The 19,787-nt window shown below is 36.6% G+C and overlaps 1 protein-coding gene across 6 annotated transcripts in view; it reads right to left on the minus strand.

Annotated features, from left to right (window-relative positions):
- TTC7B (tetratricopeptide repeat domain 7B) overlaps positions 1-19,787 on the minus strand; it is a 145,603-nt gene that overhangs the window by 15,177 nt on the left and 110,639 nt on the right. For 4 of the 6 annotated variants that reach the window (XM_075103703.1, XM_075103707.1, XM_075103704.1 and 1 more), the window contains one exon: positions 14,967-15,169. The exons of the other annotated variants lie outside the window; for them this stretch is intronic. In XM_075103703.1, the coding sequence (XP_074959804.1) occupies positions 14,967-15,169 (203 nt within the window). The remainder of the gene's footprint in view (positions 1-14,966; positions 15,170-19,787) is intronic. 6 annotated transcript variants of the gene reach the window in all.

Below are 19,787 nucleotides of genomic sequence, written 5' to 3' on the forward strand. Positions count from 1 at the left end.
GAAAAAAATTGAACTCAGATGTCAATTTCAGATACAGCCATAAATGAAACATTCATAACTTCACTTAAGAAGTTTAGTTCCTGGGATAAGAGGGAAGCATTTAAAAACTTGGGGATTTTTCCTCAAAAGTATTCAGAAAAAAAATTGAAAGAATCAAATGTCTGCATCCTAATGAGCCTATTAAAACATGCTGTATTGCTCAAGTGTTTTGGGTAGTGTCTTTCCTCGCAGTGCTTAGCTTCTTACATTGGTGTGAACAATGCCCATGTTTTCATATTTCTGCCAAGTAAGTGTTTTGCTAATGAATTGCTTTGCTTGGTTCATCTGAGCAGTACTAAAAGACTGAAGATTTCTTCCAGGTCAAATGCTTTATGTGAAGATATGTGGCTGCTGAGTATAAGCACTCCATTTTAACATCTCAATGTTTTGCTAATACTTCTTCTTCCTTCAGTTTTATGCCAGTTGTTAAGAAAGATAAGCTGTTTCTAAAAGCAACTTTAAATTCAACATAAGGGCTATTTCTTGAAAGCCAGCTTCCTTGAAGCACCACAACAGCATCTATTATAATGCAAGATTTCTCAGATTTGTATGAAAAAGCCACACACATATAAACTACACGTTTCAGGTCAGAGATTAGCAGAAGGAAGCTGTAATGTGTTGTTATGTACAGAGCCTTTTTTTTGTTTGTTTCCCAAGACTCTGATAAGTGCATCTCAGTACAAAACCACATTCAACCACAACATCTGGATGATAATAAATATTTACCACCATTCTGACAGGCTTCATGATATTAAACCGCTCTCTCCTGCTTACCTCCCACTAATCAGAGTAGGACACACAGTTATGGTTTGCCACACCTTACCAAACTGATCTCCTTCCCCAGAGGATATTACCCCTCTTCAGGAAAAAAGCTGGCCTGAGAAGTCTTACTCAAAACTGTATTTATTGCATATAATGGTAATTACATGAGCATACGAACAACATAACAGCAAAAGGAAATTTATGACATTAGTTCTCCGAATCTGACTCATGCTTCACATGAGTAAATATGCAAGAGATATATGTGCTCACCAGTTCATGTTAGGGGCTGTAATATCCTCCAACTTTCTCCAAGGACACAAAACAAGACTTAGCTCTTCTTAGTTCAAACCCAGGTAGGAGTCTGATTTGTAGGACAGGAGGACACATCAAAGCATAGACCTGAACAGAACATCTGAGAAAAACTAACAACCCACTATAATGTAAGCAGCAATCCTTTTTCCTTCAGATCCCTATATCCACAGACTTCATATTTAGTGCTGGTTTGAAGTTAGCTTTTCTTGAATTCTGTATTTTCTACTGAGTAATAACATATGATAAGAAACAAAGATCTATGGAAGTAGTTTACTTTTATTGCCTATACAAGTACATTACTACAAAACAGCGCTAAGTTTAACTGAGCTCTCAAAACCAGATCAAAAAGGAAGTATTGATGCCACAGATGCTTCTGAAAGAGCCTGCTATCCAAACAGCCATCTCGTTCACCAACCATCTCTGCTGCAATGACAGGTGAAATACTATATTCATTGAGCAAATCCAAGACAACATTGACAAAATCTTCCAGAAAGGGAGATAGTTGGGGGAAAAAAGGAGATGTAGGTAAATGAACTGATTTATTATTTAAAAGTATTAGAAGTTCTGCAGTGAATTTGAGACAAGGACCTCACTTTACTTGGCTGAGCTGAAACGGCTATCAAGGAGCTGTCATATATCCCTTCACTTAAACTGCATGCAAAGGCAATAACTATCAAGATGACAATTTTCACTGAAAAATGATAGAGCTGTTTTAATCATCTACATTTTAATAGGAGGTCCATCAGTGACAGGACTAAATTTAAATATCATAAGGGAAAACCCTCCTAAAGCCTGCCAATCATTTGCAAGTCAAAACCCACAAAAGACACCCTGCAGGCTCCTTTCAGTAGGCAGCAGGAGTGTTGATGCTACTGCCCTACCAAGAGGGACTGATACACTGGAGAACCCTGTGGGGAAAATTATTTTCTTCAGAGTGCAAATGCACTGGAAAGAACAAGCACAGGAATTAAATGTAAGTCCCATGAATGTGATGCTCAGAATGAGAAATCAGGAGGCTTGTACTGTATTTAAAGCTAGGTAGCATCCATGCTGCAGTTTCCCCATTTCTTGACTGGGAATAAATAATACATACTTTAGGGCAAAATGGGTTTGAAACATAATGTGTTGACCACTCAAAGTTGTTATGAAAGCAAATACTATAACCTTTTTTAAAATATCTAGACTTTCGATTTAGAAAAAGAGTAGAGATTTCAGTCATTGTCATATTATCTGCCATACCAACTTAGTTGCCATACTATCTGCAGCCACTCAACTTAGCCAGTTACGTTTTTATTCCTCTAAACTTTCTCAGATGCTTAAATATTCATGCTTAAAAATATAAAGAGCTGAAGCTAAAAATGTAGTTATGCGACCAAATATCAAATATTGCATTCAAGATTTAAATCAGCTATTGGTTCAGCAATGTAAAAAATTATAGTGCATAGGTAAAAAGAAGGCTATAACGGAGTTTTTTTTTTTTAAATTCCAAGAGTTGCTTGCAGATTCAGTGTCTTAACAAAACACAGACTAGATTTGTACATACATGATTAGCTGTTGAAATTAAAAAGCTCCTATCTTTTTGTTCTCTATAAAGTCCATGCATATTAATATCAGAATTAAAAAGGAACTGATCAACGCTGCACTGCTGATTGAAAAAATGAAAGCCCAAACCAGCTCTCTGTTTTCAAGTTTACCATTAAGTCTTGCTCATGATGCATTTTTCTGCTCTTATCAGTTTAGCCAAGTACCTTACCATGACAGAAATGACATTAAAAGTGTTAACAACTCTAAATCTGCATTCCCTGGGTTTCATGTAGAGTGAGCTTGGATTAAACACACAGTGGGCATGTTTACTTGCAGACAGCAGAGTACTGGGAAAAGTCTAGTTTTAGCAAACATTGATCCTTGTGCTTTTACACACAGATAACTGGCTCGAGCAAATGAACTATATGACACAGCCTCCCATATAGGTGTAGCCAGTACCCAGGTTAAACATGGTCACCTTACTACAGCTTCAGTGAGCCTGCAGTGTTGACCAGACTCTTCAACCATTACCCAATTAAGTCAACACAAACTGAAACTTAGATTTCACAATGCCAAATGTACAGCATCAATACCAGTTTACCAAGACACTGGTTCATAACTGTAGTGTTGATATTAATAGTACATCACATCATAGCAACAGCATGAAAAGATCCTTTATGGTCGGCAGAAAATCAGATTAAAAAGGTATCCAGACTTTCAAAGTAAAAGTAAAGGAATTTTCTTTTCCAAGCTGACGTAAAACCAAAACCAGAGAGATCAGATAATCAGGTTGTGAGACCTGCATTATCTCTATCCTTAAAAAGGACAGAAAAGAAAAATAAAAGAAATCAAAGACTAGCTATTAAGTTGATAGTGGAAACATTTTTATTACCAAAAAGTAGTATATTGTTTGTATTTCAGTTTTCTTAAATTACAAGCAAGGCCTTAGAAGAAATGTTGAAGAAAGGAATGGTTAGCAGTACGGTAATAGGGAAATGTGGAATAAAACACTGTGTTTATCACTGGTGAGACACTAAGGTAGCCTGTACAGTATTTGATTAGCTACACTAATTTGGGGTGCTGGGGGCAGGGGAGAGTTGTAGAACTACTTTGTCTGGATTTTGGTAAAGTTTCGATATAGCTGGATATAGGAAAATAAATAAAATGGAGATAGCATAGAGCAGCACAAGAATATAAAAGTGAGTTAAGAACTATTTTCCACTAGTCCATCCATCCAATAGGGATGGATGATAGTGAGCAGACTTCGAGGTTTGGTCTCAGGCCATATCTTAGTTTAACTTATTGCCTTAGCACATAAGTATCAAGAGTGCCGATAAAATTTGATTGCAATGAAGTTACAGTATAGAATCATAGAATCATTAAGGTTGGAAAAGACTTCCAGGATCATCAAGTCCAATCATCAACACAACACCACCATGCCTCCTAAACCATGCCCTAAAGTGCCACGTCTACACGTCTTTTAAATACCTCCAGGGATGGTGACTCCACCACCTCTCTGGGCAGCCTGTTCCAATGCCTGACCACTCCTGCAGTAAAGACATGTTTCCTAATATCCAATCTAAACCTCCCCTGACACAGCTTGAAGCCATTTTATTTCATTCTATCACTTGTTACTTGGGAGAAGAGACCAACACCCACCTCGCTACAAACTCCTTTCAGGTAGTTGTAGTTCCAAACGCTTTTAGTAAAGAGCTCCTGCAGTCCACAGTTTTGGTCACAATGGTTTTACTTTTAAGACCATTCTCATCTCCTATTCGCTTACTTTAGTTACAGAAGACAGCAGTCAGCTTTATTCAGAGAAAACAGTGTACTTTTTTAGTGAGATCCAGTACACAAGGTGGCCAAACAGCATGCTTCCTCTCCCCTACTGTGAAATCAAGACATGTCAGCTTTCTGAAGAATAGTAGCTGCGTATAACTTTCTTCATACCATTTGTTGCTACTCGTTGAAAAAATACACTCTAATATGAAGAATAATGGAAAAATAACCATCAAACCTTACAAAGGAACAGTTTTCAGAGTCTGACAAAACACAGTTCAGATTTTCCCATGAGTTAAATCTCACTGAAATAACTGCTTTCTCTGTTAGTTTGATCATCTAGGTTAAAAAAACTATCCTGACATAAAAAAACAGTGCGGCACTAACCTTATAGGCCAATTCTTTAACTCCCTCTAAAACCAGTTAGCTACCAGAAAACAGTCTATGTTTAAAAACTAATGTTGGAGAAATTATATTGTGCTCTTCATACATAGTCAGTTGGTTGAATCCTTCCAAAGTGTAAGATTCAACTCATCTTTAAATGGTAGATGCATGAGAAGGGGAAGGACTGCTAAGTATGATACTGGCTAGCAGGGAAGTAAAGCTTCAGTAAATGGAAAGGAGGTCTTCAAATAAAATTTAAAATGAGATGAGCTGGAGAGAGAGAGACATAAAAAGACTTTTCCAGTCTGGGGATTTGCAGAAAAAACTGTACCAGAGTAGACAACTTATCTGGGGAATGCAGCTGTTTAATCCTTGTTTTTGCCAGGGTTATGTCAAAAATCATTTCCTGAGGGACAGTTGCTTCCAGACCTTTAGTTTTGCATTAAGGTACGCCACTTTTTGTTTGATGAGTGTAAGATAAAGCACAGTTTTTAAGAACAAGTTGTTTATAGTTTCTAGTCAGAAAAAAGGAATCATAACTGATTAGGTAACTTCTGGTCCTCTCAAGAGCAGTCTGCTCTCTCAGGAAACAGCTTACGCCAAAACAAGTCAAGCCCCCCGTGCTAGATGTAAAGCAAAAGGTAACTTCATCAGCACGCCAGAAACACACCCGAGAACTGCAAGAGATTTAGAGCAAAATATATGCACTGATAACGCCTGCACAATAATAATAATATGTTATTATGATTGTCTGCTAAAGAGCTTGGTCTCAGACACTTGGCTACAGTGATGCAACTTTCTCACACACATTTACAAACAACCACAACTAAACCACAGAGAATAGTTTGTCTCATTCAGATTGCTGTTGATAGTAGCATTTAGATATATTTCACCAGTTTGCAAAGTTATGCAGCATAAGAAAAGAAAAAAAAAAGACAACACATCTAGATTACTTCACATCTCAAATGTTTTTCTGTGGTTAATGAGTTCTCGCCTACAGAATTCTACAACAGAACCTGTCTCAGGAAAAGGAAAATAAAATCCCTTTCATTAATTTAAAGTTGAGGATGGCTGCCTTTTTCACATTCTTTATATTTACCCCAAAATAAATCCTTAAAAATACTTCTTTATTAATTATATGAAACCCGATTACAAATTATTAGATGCCAGATGTTGCCTACAAGGAAAAGCCTTTAGAGACTATAGGAAAGACAGCCACGCATACCAGGTGCCACATAGCTTTGATTGCTGTGTAAGTTCTCAGCTCCAGCTATAAAATACTTGAATAAATTTGATGAGCACAAAAATGCCCAGGGAAGCAAAATAATCATAATTAGCCCAGTGCATACTTCAGCAGAATGACCTAATTTAAAAAGTGTTTTGCAAAGCAATTCTCATATTGAAAGACAATTTTTATTTTACTCTGTGTAATTGCATTTTTGAGATTCATGCAAAAAACCACCAGTAGAGTATCCACGAAAAGGGATGTAAGAGACTACAGAGCATAGTAGGGAATAGCACACATTTTCAGTTTCTTCCAGGCCTTCTCTTGTTTCCATTTTATTCTTTTTTTTAAACAAGGAGAACTTAAATATCAAGAGCAACTATTAGCACTTTAATGACATGAGGCCTCCTGGACATATCCTGAATTACTGCAAATAAGACTACTGACATTTTCGTTGTTACATTAGTCTTGCTTGGTAGTATTTTTCCACTAGTAAAAATCTGTATGTTTTCTTCCCTCCATCCTCTTTTAGGTGGCCAGTTATCCAGGAAAAGGCATGGAGGGAAAAGCAGAGATTATTTTGGATATTAACAAAAACCAGGTGACAACAACTTTAACATAGTCAGCCCTTTAGAGGGTAAAGCGCATAAGGAGATGGAAAGAATCTGGAAAGACATTTAATGAGTATTACCCTTTCTAACACCTACAAAAAAAGCCTGAAAAAGTAAATTTTTCATTACGCTGTGATCAGATGCTTTTACTAGCTTGCTGGTCTGTTCATCATCTCTACCTAATACCATGAAACAAGGAGATACTTTCCATGTAAAGACCTGTAAATAGGCATAAATATTTTGTGTTCTTCAAATAATATTAGACACCTCTTTGTCTATAGAAGCCTCAATACAGATCAGTAAGGTATACTTGAACCTCCCATGAGAAAAAAATCAAGAGAGAGAGAAGCCCAAACACTTAATTTGTGAACTAAGTTTTATATTTTTTGATTTATATTTGTGAACTGAGGCTTTTCAGTTGCATTGTTTTGCCACTGACACTTCTGTATGGACTTTCCCCAACCATGTTGCATAAGCAGGCTGCATGAGGAACATGACTGGAAATATTTTGGAATCAACTGGCCATTCTTGCAGATGCAATTGCATTGTGTCTGCATGCTTTAAAAGAAAATCATTTAAAAGCTCAAGTATTAAAAAACCAGCCAAATCAAGCATTTAAAAATATCAGACTGGCAACAATAAAAAAAGAAGTATCATTATTAACTAGCTGTCACAGAACGGGCCATTTTATGGAACTGCGGGGTACTGCAATGCCTGCAAGATAATAACTAGGTTACATGGCACGTGGTTTGGCAGCACCTCACTTTTACAGTGCAGAGACAATAAGATGTATCCAAAATATTAAGGCAGGTTTGTAGCAGGGATGTATCATACATACATGTGTATATTATACATGCATGTACGTAAGACAAGTGAATACAGTTGAGAAATACTAATCTTTTGCACCTTCCTTCCATGATTGCTCTGGGTAATGTACTATGGATATGAGAGAAGAACGAACAAAATCTGTACTTTGTAGATTGTTACCACTGGAAAATAAGGAAAGTCTTGCATAGTAGGAAGACTGTAACAAGATTTTGCCCACAAACAAGTGCTCTCATCATGCTGTCTAACAGAAATCATTACCTCTACCTACAAAGCTTGTCTTGCTTACATTCCTAGAATCACAGGATGACTGAGGCAGCAAGGGGTCTCTGGAGATTTTCTATGTCCAAACTCAAAGTAGAATCATGTACAGTGGGTTGCCAAGGGCTGCGTCCTACAAGATTTTGAATATCTCCAAGCATGCGAGAATCCACAACCTCTCTGGGCAAGTGGATATATCTTACACATGTATCTGAAATACTGTTACCATTACGCAAATGGTATGTGATCATACTCTTGTTCCCCAGTTCTTTGCCTGTCAGTTACTTGGAAAAGACAATGTAGGGCAGGGAATCCCTCGTCAGATGCTTTGTTATGATATCTAGCAAAAGCAAAGCCCTGATCCAGACTGGGCCATTGTGATTTTTGGGTTTTATTCCTAGAACTTTAAACAATACTTCGTTGCTGTCTACCAAATTATTGTATTTAATCCAGACTTGCTGTATGTGAAACAAATTGATAATAGCTCAGTTTTGATAATACAACCCAATTCAAAGACTTTATGCTACAAAACACGAATCAAAGCTTGAGATGAACACTACTCATATTTTGAAAATTGAAAACAAAGATTCTTAAAATATTCCAAAGATAAGCAACTTTGGAGTAATAGTGCAAACTGTAGACTGACCTGCTGCAACAACAAACTGTGATGAATTACCTGATGGGTAGAATTTTATCAGTTCCACACAATACAATAAAAACACTGGAATGATTCCTGATCTGCTAAATAAAGAAGAGTAACTCTAGCCAAAGCATCCCTTTCTGCCAGCATCTACCACTCCTTAATTTTCCATTTTTTAAAATGGGAACAAATAGAAGTGATAAAATGGTTTCTGGCAAGCTGAGCGTAAACTGATAAACTGCGGAAAAATCTATCACACAGATAACATGAAAGCAGACGAAACCAGAAAGTTAAAGCTGAGCATACCAGGCAAAAATTCGAGAGGGGAGCGAGAGGGGAGCCCTACTTTTCAATTCAGAGAGAAACTCTTTTTCAAATAGAAATCTCAGGAAAATTAACTAAAAAAATAGATCTAAAAAAACTTAAAATCTTACAGAAAGGTGCCTTAATCATTGCTGCTAGATTCCCAATAAATACTACAGCCCAATGGCTTAGATTGCCCATCTCATTCCAGTTTCACTCAATGCAACAACTGTGTGTGCTGCACAAAATGAGATTACCTTTGCATCTTCAGGTATTCACAGATCATCTAAACCAAACAACTAATTTAAGTCCAGTTGCAGTATTCCTTTTGTAATGGCTGTCAGCTGAGGACAGCACAGACAAGTTGAAACCTGTTGAAGAGTCCTATAGAGCTCACTCTCAGGTGGTGAAAAGCATCCAAGAGTGGAGGTATTTTCTTGTTGAAAGATCTGCTCCTGCTAGAGCTACTTTAAGTCATTTGGAGTAAAAGTCTTAAGAAGCAAGACCTATGTTTCATCAGCCCCAAAATACCACTTTATGGACAACAGTTCTCAAGGGATCAGCACAGACAATCCTGCCTAAGTAAATGGGAGCTCACTGCTTCAAGTTATAGACAGAATTAGGGTAGTAAATTCCCATAGTCACTTTCTGTTACCAAAAGAGCAACTAAATTCTAGTTTGAACTCAAATTTGTAGTAATTATTGTTGTCAAATAATGAACAAAAATAGGTCTGCTTGTAAAGAGCACTGTAAAACCCAGATAAAGCATCCAGAATTAAGAAATTCTACTGGTCTTCCTTCAATAGTAATCTAAGATATGAATCAGTATGAAATGGTTAACTGCTCTACTGGAGTTCAGTAACACTAAAAATAAAAGGAGTTAACTTTGAAACAAACAAGGAAAAAGCAAACTTTCTTGATTATTCTCTTTGATTCACAGTTTGTTATATTTCAAAAGCTAATGACTATGCAAGTTGGTGTTATGTACTTTCTATTGCACTAAGCACCGATGGTTTTCTCTTGTAAGGCTAAAATGGGAAATAATATTTTCAAGGCAGAAAAGAATATAGGCTGAGAGTGCCACATGGCAGGTGAAGAATTTAAAGTGTATTGAAATGGTCCTCAAGTCACTTGAACTCCATGGGCGTGTTCCAGATTAAAATACAAGTAGAACTGCCACTGTTTTCTTAGAGTTCAGAATACGACTACTGAAATATTTATATGTGAGTGTAAAATGCTTTCTGTAAGGAGCAGTGAGGTTTTGGCTGAACATATGTTTTGCTTTTTTTACTTTCTATGAATAACCTTGAAGTTTCTGAAGGGCAAACCCAAAATATTTTAATAACAAATCTAACAAAACCAATTACTGTTATTTCTCTGTTCTTCAACCACTGTGTGCATAAGAATGCACTTAGAGTGAGTCAAACAAACACTATGATTTGGCATTAGCATTTAGCTCTATGGTAATCAGTTAGAACACAAACAACGCACAAGAACCAGCATAAAGTGCTTAGGTCAAGCCTACGTAGCCTAAACCAACAATTTTTTACAGTATAGCAACCTGACAATGAAAATCAAATGAGTTAGTGAAATGAGTTATGAAAGGAAGAATAAATTCTAGAGAATGCTGCCTCACTGAAGGAAAGAAGTTAGTTTGAGTGACTGTGTTTATTCTCTTTTTTAACTCCCCTTACCCCTTCAAATAGGGTCTGAACTCACGCTTCTAAATTCTTCTCTACTCTTCCTTTCTTTCAGTCAGCTCAACAGCCTTGACAGTCTTATAAGCATACACTACCTATACGTACCTCCAGGCTTCTTTCTGGCAAAGTGTCTTTGGGTTGAAAAAAAAAAGTCAGTGTAGTTAGAAATAAATACTATATTTATAACTGAGAAGTAAAGTGCACATAGTTAAACTAAGCCTTAAGAGATCTGACTCAGTTCTGCACAATTATGGGAAACTTTAACAGATATCTAATAGTGTGGAGTGGGAAATGTAATTCTTTAAGATAATGCTTTTTGAAAACTAATTTCTACATGAGTAATTTTTGATTTTTCTGTTTTACTTTTCTATCCCTAGAAGCTAAGCTACTAATAGGATTAACTGGCAAGTGCGATGATTAATTAGTTAATATTCAAAAAATACTAGAGTCTTCTCGGATTATAACAATATACAGATGCTGGAAAAACTATTTCATGTCAAAGCTACATTTAGCTAAGAAAAGTTCAGCCTGAAAGAGAATACATAGATTTGTTTCCTGGACAATGGGTTGAAATATTCATTGCCATTTCAGGCATTACTGAATGATGGCCCATCTCAGGACTTTTCAGACGTCAGTAGTAAGGGCTACTTTCCATAACAGCATTCTGACTGCAGGAGATAAAAGACTGTTTATTCTTCTTTTCACAGGAGAGGAAAACAATGACAAAAGCAGGAAGGCAGCAGTAATGCAGAATCTGGAGGTAATGATAAAGGGTAAGGAGAATGGAGAAAGTTGTTCAAATAAATCCATTCTGGCCAAAATCAGACAGGTGACAACCAAGTATATATGACATGCAATTGAAGTGCGAATCATCATTTTTCAATTTAGTAATTAAGGAAAATTTTAAATTTCATTGGGTATGATAAAAAGCAATTTGAAATACAAAAACACAGACACTGAAGTATTTCAAACCTTTAGAGCACAATTTTGCATGCTTTTCCCCAAGTACACTATACTAACCTTAGAAACAAGAAAGGACACTGCGTTTGTTCAAAAGCATTGCTGCCACACTTTGTGAAGTACACTGAATTGATACCGACATGTTACTGCTTCCCTTTTGACACCTTGTGAGCAGTCAGAGCTAGACAAATAGCAAGCTGGTATAACCCCTGGCTTGGAGAAGATTTCAGTTAGTGACAAAAGGTAAAAAATAAAAAATAGCACCTGAGAACAAGGCAGATCTTGAAATGAGACTTAACAGAATACAGTGAACGAATGTATGTATTTATATGTTAACTGTATGAGGAATAATTTAGTTGCACAAGCAACTAAGGAGAATTTTAACAGCATTTCTCTTTGAAAGAAATAGTTTTGTTGTTCAGCTGATTTAATTAATAAATCCTCAACATTTCAGAAAGAACTGAAATAGCAATGAGCATGAACACAAACACACTGCCCCCTGGAGCCAGGTCTCTGTAGGAGTATCTCACATCTTGGGTAACAGTAATGTAACAAGGGGCAGTGGGCACAATCTGGAGCACAGGAAGTTCCACCTGAGTATAAATTAAAACAACTTTCCTGTGAGGGTGCCAGAGCAGGGGCACAGGCTGCCCAGAGAGGCTGTGGAGTCCCTTCCCTGGAGACATTCAAAACTCGCCTGGATGCATTCCTGCGCCCCCTGCTCTAGGTGTGCCTGCTCAAGCAGGGGGGTTGGACATGATGATCTCCAGAGGTCCCTTCCAACCCTCACCATTCTGTGGTTCCGTATAACCCAATTAGTTCCATTTCCCGAGAAGTTTAATGAAGCACAATATGACTAAACAAGTTGTAATTTATTTGTGGATCAAGCCCCCACCATATAGCGTCACGTTGTTTTAGGCATTTCATTACTAAGGCAAATACAGCGAAAGTTAACCTCTCCTTCCAAACCCTCCCATTTATCATTATAATTTTGTTGGTGAACAGATATCTTCCACCACTCTTAACTGCTCCAATTTTCACACCAAGTCCTCCTGGTTTTCATTTTAGTATATCTTTAAAACAGGAGTAAATCAGTGAAGACCTTAGAGACAGCAGCATAACTAACAATAACTTGTTTCTTTAGAAAATTATAATTTTAGACAAATAGTCTTTTAACGGATCATACCAGCCAATAAAAGGTAACTGCGTTCAGATAATACATTAGAATTATGCAAAAAGCACGACTTCATGGTCACATTAACAGAATATGGAGTCTGCACTTGAGACAAATGGAAGAGTCTTTATGCAGAAACTCCAAAGCACAAGACATGCCACAATGCACAGGAGGAAGCACATCAGTTCTCAAGCCACAAGATTAAACTTACTAGTCTTTCTTCACAGATTTCTTCAGTAATTTAGATTAATAAGGTTGTTTCTGTGTAGAAACAGTAGATAGTATTCAGGAATAAGTACTTAAAGAGAGCTATGGCCAAATAGTTGTATGGAAAAATAGTAAAGCTTCGAAGTTTAAATTTTCATCCTTCCTACCAGAATGATGTATCATCATTAAAAGGATGGATTGGAAAAGGATAAATCTTGCCTATTCCCAATAAGCCATTCTTGTTTATAAAAATGTAAACAAACATTTTATTCAATCTTTGCTGTTCTCTGGACAACTACAAATAATATCTCAAATCAAAGATCCAGATTTCTAAACCACAAGCATCAGGAAATTTTACTCATGCTAAAATTTTAATTAATAGAAAAAAATCCTTCCAAACTGATTTCCAACTATTTCAAGTAATTTTACTTGGAGAGGCAGGGCTGGATACATATGTTACATGGTAGAACTCATGCCATTCTTTAAATTCTTTTGTTGCATTTTAAACACAAAGCTATTATTATCTATACCTGGTATTTGCTCACAAAAAAAATTTCAAAGCTTATTAAATAAATCTAAACTCTCAGGTAACTTATCTTGAAACAGTAATTTTATGTTGCTTTCTAAGCATTGCTAGAAAGCCATATCAAATAATTTTAAAATACCAAGTTAATCATAGAAAAGAAAGTATTTTTTCACAACACTTCGGTTCATAAACTGATTGTTAGCTTAGAACTGTGAATACAATATTACAAGTTGATGTTTCAGCTGTTGTTCTAGAGGCTGGTACCTCCACAGTGCTATTGTTATAGCTCCCCTGCCACTGAGATCATGTGTCTTTATAATAAATAGGAAATATACACAAGCAAAGTGTTGAGATGTACAGATACTCATCTATACACACAGGCAAAAGTAAACAGTGCAAACTTCCTCCTCAAAATACTTCTTGCAATACTGAAAAGATCAAGAAGGATACAGAATCTTGTCCTCTGTCCCCACATGGAATTACATACACAAGTATTTTTAAAGCATGTCTTTAATATTTCTATTTAAGCAGCATAAATCTTTCAGCACCTATTCAAACCATCTTAGTACAGAAAAGGTCTAGAGTAATAGAGAAAGCTTTTAAAAACAAGATTTTAAATTATAAGAATGCTTAAAAAGGACTGGCCAGTCCAATGAAATGAATAGTTATCCTCCAGCTTGCACTCAAACCGAAAAGGGAACCCAGACTGGAAACACAGTATTTTTCATCTCACATGCCCCTTAAGGCATCTAATTTCTCAGTCATTCTGAAGAGCATTGTGTGTTTACAGACTATTTATTCAAAGATGGACTCAGAGGAGGGGCGAAAAGATGCCCAGAAAAATATAAGCATTCATTTTCACTGAGCTGTGCTGCTTTAGGTCAACCACCTGCTTCTTCAGAAAAAGGAAACTTTTGGCATTTGCCAGTAGGCGCAAATATCTTGAAATGCTGAAAAGGTGAAACAAAAAACTTTCCCTGTACTGCCTTCCTATCTGATCTTTTGTCTCATACATTCCCCTCAGGGATGCATGAGAAATTTATCTGAATAATTCATAAGCACCTAGGTAGGAACCAGCTTCTACTTCTGAAGAAAAAAATTGGTTAAGAAGCTGATTGCAGCTGTTCTACTCTGCTTGATCTGGAATAAAACTGGATTAAAAAAAGAAAGCCATTTTCCTAACATAGTAAGCACAGAATACAAACATGTGCGTATATATCAAGTATATTAAAAAACTTATGCATTTATGCTGGGGAAGGCACTTTATAGTTAAAACTACGCATTCCTTTAAGGGCAAGACTGATTCTCTACCTTTCAAAAATTGAAGAAACCACATGGCATGGAGGTGATCAATCAACATGTAGAATTCAACTTTTAGTTTGGAATTAGCAGAATGACTGGTCTTTCCTCTAGATTACAGTATCCAACTCTTCTCTTACCATAAGCCACCTTTATTTCCCAACAGCACCGAATATTAGGCAGATGCAAATTAATTCTTTTTTGCAGTGTCTGTTAGGACTGAAATAGTCTATTGCCTGCAGATCCTTTTTACATCCCAACACACAGAGAAGAGAGAATAAAAAGCCAGAAAATACTGTTTCCAAAGCTATTTTGCTAATAAGAATATAGATCTAAAACTCAAAAGCTATGGGTTACCCACACAAAGTGAAGATTTCACAATACAATACCGTAAGTTGAGACAAAAGTACTTATGAATGCAGACTGGAGACTTACCAGCCTCTGCATGCTTTTCACATGGGTAGGACTAATAGATAAGGCCTCTTCATACCAGCGTTTGGCTTCATCGATATTTCCACGAAGTTCTGCCACCTGACCTCTCATGTAGAGAACATAATGTGACATTGGAAAAAGATTAGCTGCTTCCTGGGTACACGCTGTGGCCTCAGCAGGCTTCCCAATTCCTATGTAGACTTCAGCTGTGGAAGGAACATGAGGACCAATGAATGACTCTTGCTTCATCATACCACGACTAGATGTTGTCACATGTACTACATTTTTAAATAGTTTCATTCTAAGCAGAGGCTATTTTCCTCAAAAAATTTTGTAGCTAAAGAGAAATTATTACATAAATTGTTTTAAGCAAATTTAGGAAAGTTGCTTTTCAAAATGTAATAGGAGTCTGAACCTCTACATGGCTGAAAACATCAGAAAACTCTTTACATTTTGTTATTTTTAACTGAAGCCTGGGAATATTTCATTTTAGTTTTACTTGTAAGATGTGAGCATGCCAGTATTCTAGTAGTATTTAAGAACAGAAAACCCAACACAAAACAGCACACAGAGGTCCTTACAGTAGGTAAGACAACATAACTAATTACAGGGTTTTCTGAATTTTACATGTCAGCCGTTAAGGACGCAGTAGTAATTGCTCCAGCTACCAATCACTAAATGGCAAGCCTCGTTCTAAGTTTCCTACTTCAGAGCATTTTAAAAGAAATATATTGTTATTTGATATGAAAAGTTTCCTAGTTATGTTAGCAGAACATGTGAAATGTTTAATCACTCTGATCTGACAAAATCTGTTCGTATTTCCAAGCATTTTATCTAAGATATCCTTCAGGAGCTAAGAATACTCAACTCTGTAGCTTAGACAAAAAGAAGGAAAAAAATAAAAAACTATGTTTAATTTAACATAAATCACTCCTGATGAAAGCAGCTGAGTAGCCTGACACACGCTTGTGTAAATCAGACTGACTATAGGGGGGAAAAAGGTTCATTCAGTAAGTGATTAACAACTAAAAACAGAAGAAGTATTTGCCTTCAATAGCTCTTATGACACTCTTCAACACTTCTATTTCACTATCCTCCTGGATTATCCTAATCTCTCGCTGAAAGAGTGGGAGAAGAGAAGAGGAGATACTAAATGCAAGAAATAGGTATTAAAGGTTCTGGGTTGGGCTATCTATTTCTTTTACATTGGTGGGGACCCTAGAAAAATTGACCCTCAAAGCAATTGTATGACTGCATTCTATTGTATCACACTGTGCAAGAGTCTCATAAATTAAGGGTTAAATCAAAATGCTCCATCAAAACCACAAAGTTCAAGAAGTGCTTCTCTCAGTACAGTACAGGCCACCCATCTTGGCTTAAAGGCTATCAGAGATCAGGATCTCACACTATAGTAGTGGGTTTGGGATTATGCTTAAAACTCTGACCGGGACTGATGTCTGAGTGCCTTTACAGGAGCTTTCTTCTGAGATAATTGCAAAGAGACTGAACAGTATCCCTAAGTAGTAAACTTCAGTACAGCAGAGTGTATAAACCCTAACTTATAGGTGATACTTGCTATGAAGATTCATAATTATTTCCACCAAAATAAATTTATAACAACTTACAAAAACTGGACTTCCAGTAGGAGTTGGTGAGTAAGCACAGTGTAAAGGTCCTAATTGTTTTCTACTTTTTTAACCAATTTTTGCAGGGTTGCTGGAGTAAATTATTTTCTTCCTCTAAGACCTGACCCTGTTGATGGGAGAGCAGACTTCTTTTTCACAGAAGAGCATTGTTTTGCTCCTCAGTTGACTCAGTGATTTCACAGAACACATTCTACCTAACATAAATAGTATGTCCATGTGGATGTATGGATTAATGCAGTATATTTTTAGAAACTAATGAAATGCTTTTTGATGGAAAAATGTCTCATCCACATGAAAACTAACATATGAAATCGCAGATCCAGCAACACTTTTTTTCCCCCATAACCCTGAAAGAACCACCTCATCTAGTCAGAGATTATACTGTATAACTAAAGAATAGCAAACCTGGAAGATAATGAAGGGGTAAAATTTTGAAATCAAAATCTAAATATGGGACAGGTTAAGTTTTTCTAGGATTTTACATTATACAAACTGTTGGTAGAATCCAAAGAGCAAGTTGTAGCCATAATTTCAGAGCTGGATATATAGCATAAAAGGCAAATTGTACTGAGAGGGTTTTTTTAAAAAACCCTAAAATATTTTGGAAAAGCTTTGGATACTCCATTCTTGAGTGCTCTTCTAAAAGCTACGTGGTCAATATTACTACATAAGAAACAAGATTTTAGTCAGTATAAAATACACTGCATTATTTAAATGCTAACCATTTGAGCTCTCCTGGATTTATTGTCTCTTCTCCAGCATCATCAGACTTTAAACAGTTTTAAATACACACTCCCAAGCTGCTCGATGAAAAAGCAGTTAGGAAAAATACAATTTAAACAGACTGTAAAATGCACTAAGCTGTAACTGTTAGCAAATAATACGCAGAAACTAAAAATTACATAATAGGTGATTATCTGCTACAACGATAATTCTAGACTGAAAGCAGAGATTGGCTAATTTAACAGACTGCAGTTGAAATTCTGTATTCCTTGAGGGGAAACAAGTATGGTAGCAATGGCTTTCAACACTAGACCATAGAGGCTGCAATACTGCTTATAAATTAGTATTATGTTCCTGTAAGAGATACTAAATCTTGCTGTCCTGCTTACTAACTGCAGCAGAGAAACTTGACAGTTATTAATGGACCTTCATAAAAGTATTAAATTTTAAAAATAAAGGAATTATTTTAAATTATTATAGTTATTTAAAAAATAACTTCCCCTTTCCTCTAACAGAAGTTATGCCACTCCAAAAGAATATACAGCAGGCTTTTTGGAAAACTGTGAAAGAATGAACAAAAAGTTGAACTGATGCATAGGTATTAAGCATGAAAGTTCATTCATGAAACTTCATGAAACTGAAGGATAGCTGTTCATTCTAAGATTAATGACTTCAAACTGAATAAAAATGTTAAAAACCAACATGGCAAATTCAAATAAATCAGCTGTGGAAAACTGACAAGTGCCAGCAGACTTTGCAGGAAAACCTCTAAGAGGATCAGCAGTTTGAAGAGAAACCAGGTGCCAAGTCTGATGTGCTCTTCTTAATGTCTCCACCTAGAGAACACCAGGAATGCTTTCTGGCATTCCAATGCCAACACCTACATCTTATTAATAAATCAACCTATTTTCCAACCAAGCATCATAACAATATTGAGTTCAGTCTTGATGCATTTCTCAAAGGACCACTGCAGCCATTGGTCATTTAGAGACAGGTCTGGTTTTTAATGAGTTACTGGAGAATGCACTAATTGCAAAAGTTATTTTGTTTCACATTTAAAATAAGCCTGATTTTCCACCTTTACACTGTATGACCAGAAATGAAAGGCTGAACCAGTCCATTAATAAACACAAGATGAAAAATTACAAGCCAGTTAATGTGTGCAAAATCAGCTTCTTTGGACTGAATGCCTGCTCATTTACACTAACGACCGCTGGAATGACACTGTATATCCATAAGAACATGCATTTTTCTCTCTTTTTCACATCATATATTCGTTTCGGTAAATATGTTCCACTAAGTTTTGCATGTATTAGAACTTATGTAAATAACTTTTCACAATGTCTCTATAACCTAACAGGAAGAATAATTCTCAATTTTTGTATTTTAAGATTTAAAGCTTGTCAAAGATTTTTTTTTTTCCTCCTTACTAAGAAGCAAAACACTGCACAACCGTACAGGGAGTCAAACAGTTAAGTGTGGCATGAGACTCAAAAAGGAAGCAATTCCCCAATGGTAAGTCTTCACTTTTATTTAAAGAACATGTGCTGTAAGTAAGGCGTTAAGTAATTTTATCACTCTTTTCTATGCAAGTAACCCATATAAGCTGATGAAGATACCTTCTAGAATATCTGCTTTGTATTGTGCTTCTGGGAAAAACAGTGTTCTGAATGTTCCTACAGTAAAGAACCTTTCTCAAGGCTCAGGGCATTTACTGTAGCAGGACAAGTAGCTGAATAGCAGGATGCTATTTAGTGTGAGCTTTGGGGTCATCCTATGCAGGGACAGGAGTTGGACTCGATGATCCTTGCAGGTCCCTTCCAGCTCAGGACATTCTTTGATTCTATGATACCTAAATGCTCTGAAACACAGCACAAATCACCAGCCTGAAGTATCAAGAACAGGATCATTCTGAAGTGGAGAGGAAGTAGACTTCAGGTTGCAGTACCTTCTCTGAAGGCAGACAGAGCTCTTTTTCATCTCTTAGGTTTTTTCTTTCATTGCTCCCCATGCACAAAGAGTCAGAGCACTCCTCATACTTTGTTGTGTCCTTCCCCTGAACCTTTAACGCTTTAGTTCATTCTCCAACCCAACTCTCTCCTACTTCTCACCCATGCTTCCTCTGCTGGGAATCAAGAATACGACCTAGAGATCACACTTGCTGAGACAGATATTTTTAAGAGTGGAAAGTGGACTGTGCAGCAGATTGCAGCAGCAGACCACCAACATGTATGCAAACCTGCCTAAGTTGTGAACTAAAAAGGAATCCGCACAGAGTGTGCAGACCCCTCCTTTGTGGACAAAACAGTAGCAGTCACTTGCATGGACCGGATAAGCAGCAACAAGACATGACCAGCAAAAATGAAAAAACCAGAAAATAAGCAGTTGAACAAGCTGTCACAGAAGGTTGAGAAAATATCAGCATTATAGATGCTAAGAGTTACTGTAGATGGCC

Source organism: Phalacrocorax aristotelis, chromosome 9 (assembly GCF_949628215.1).
Source record: "Phalacrocorax aristotelis chromosome 9, bGulAri2.1, whole genome shotgun sequence".
Lineage (NCBI taxonomy): Eukaryota > Metazoa > Chordata > Aves > Suliformes > Phalacrocoracidae > Phalacrocorax > Phalacrocorax aristotelis.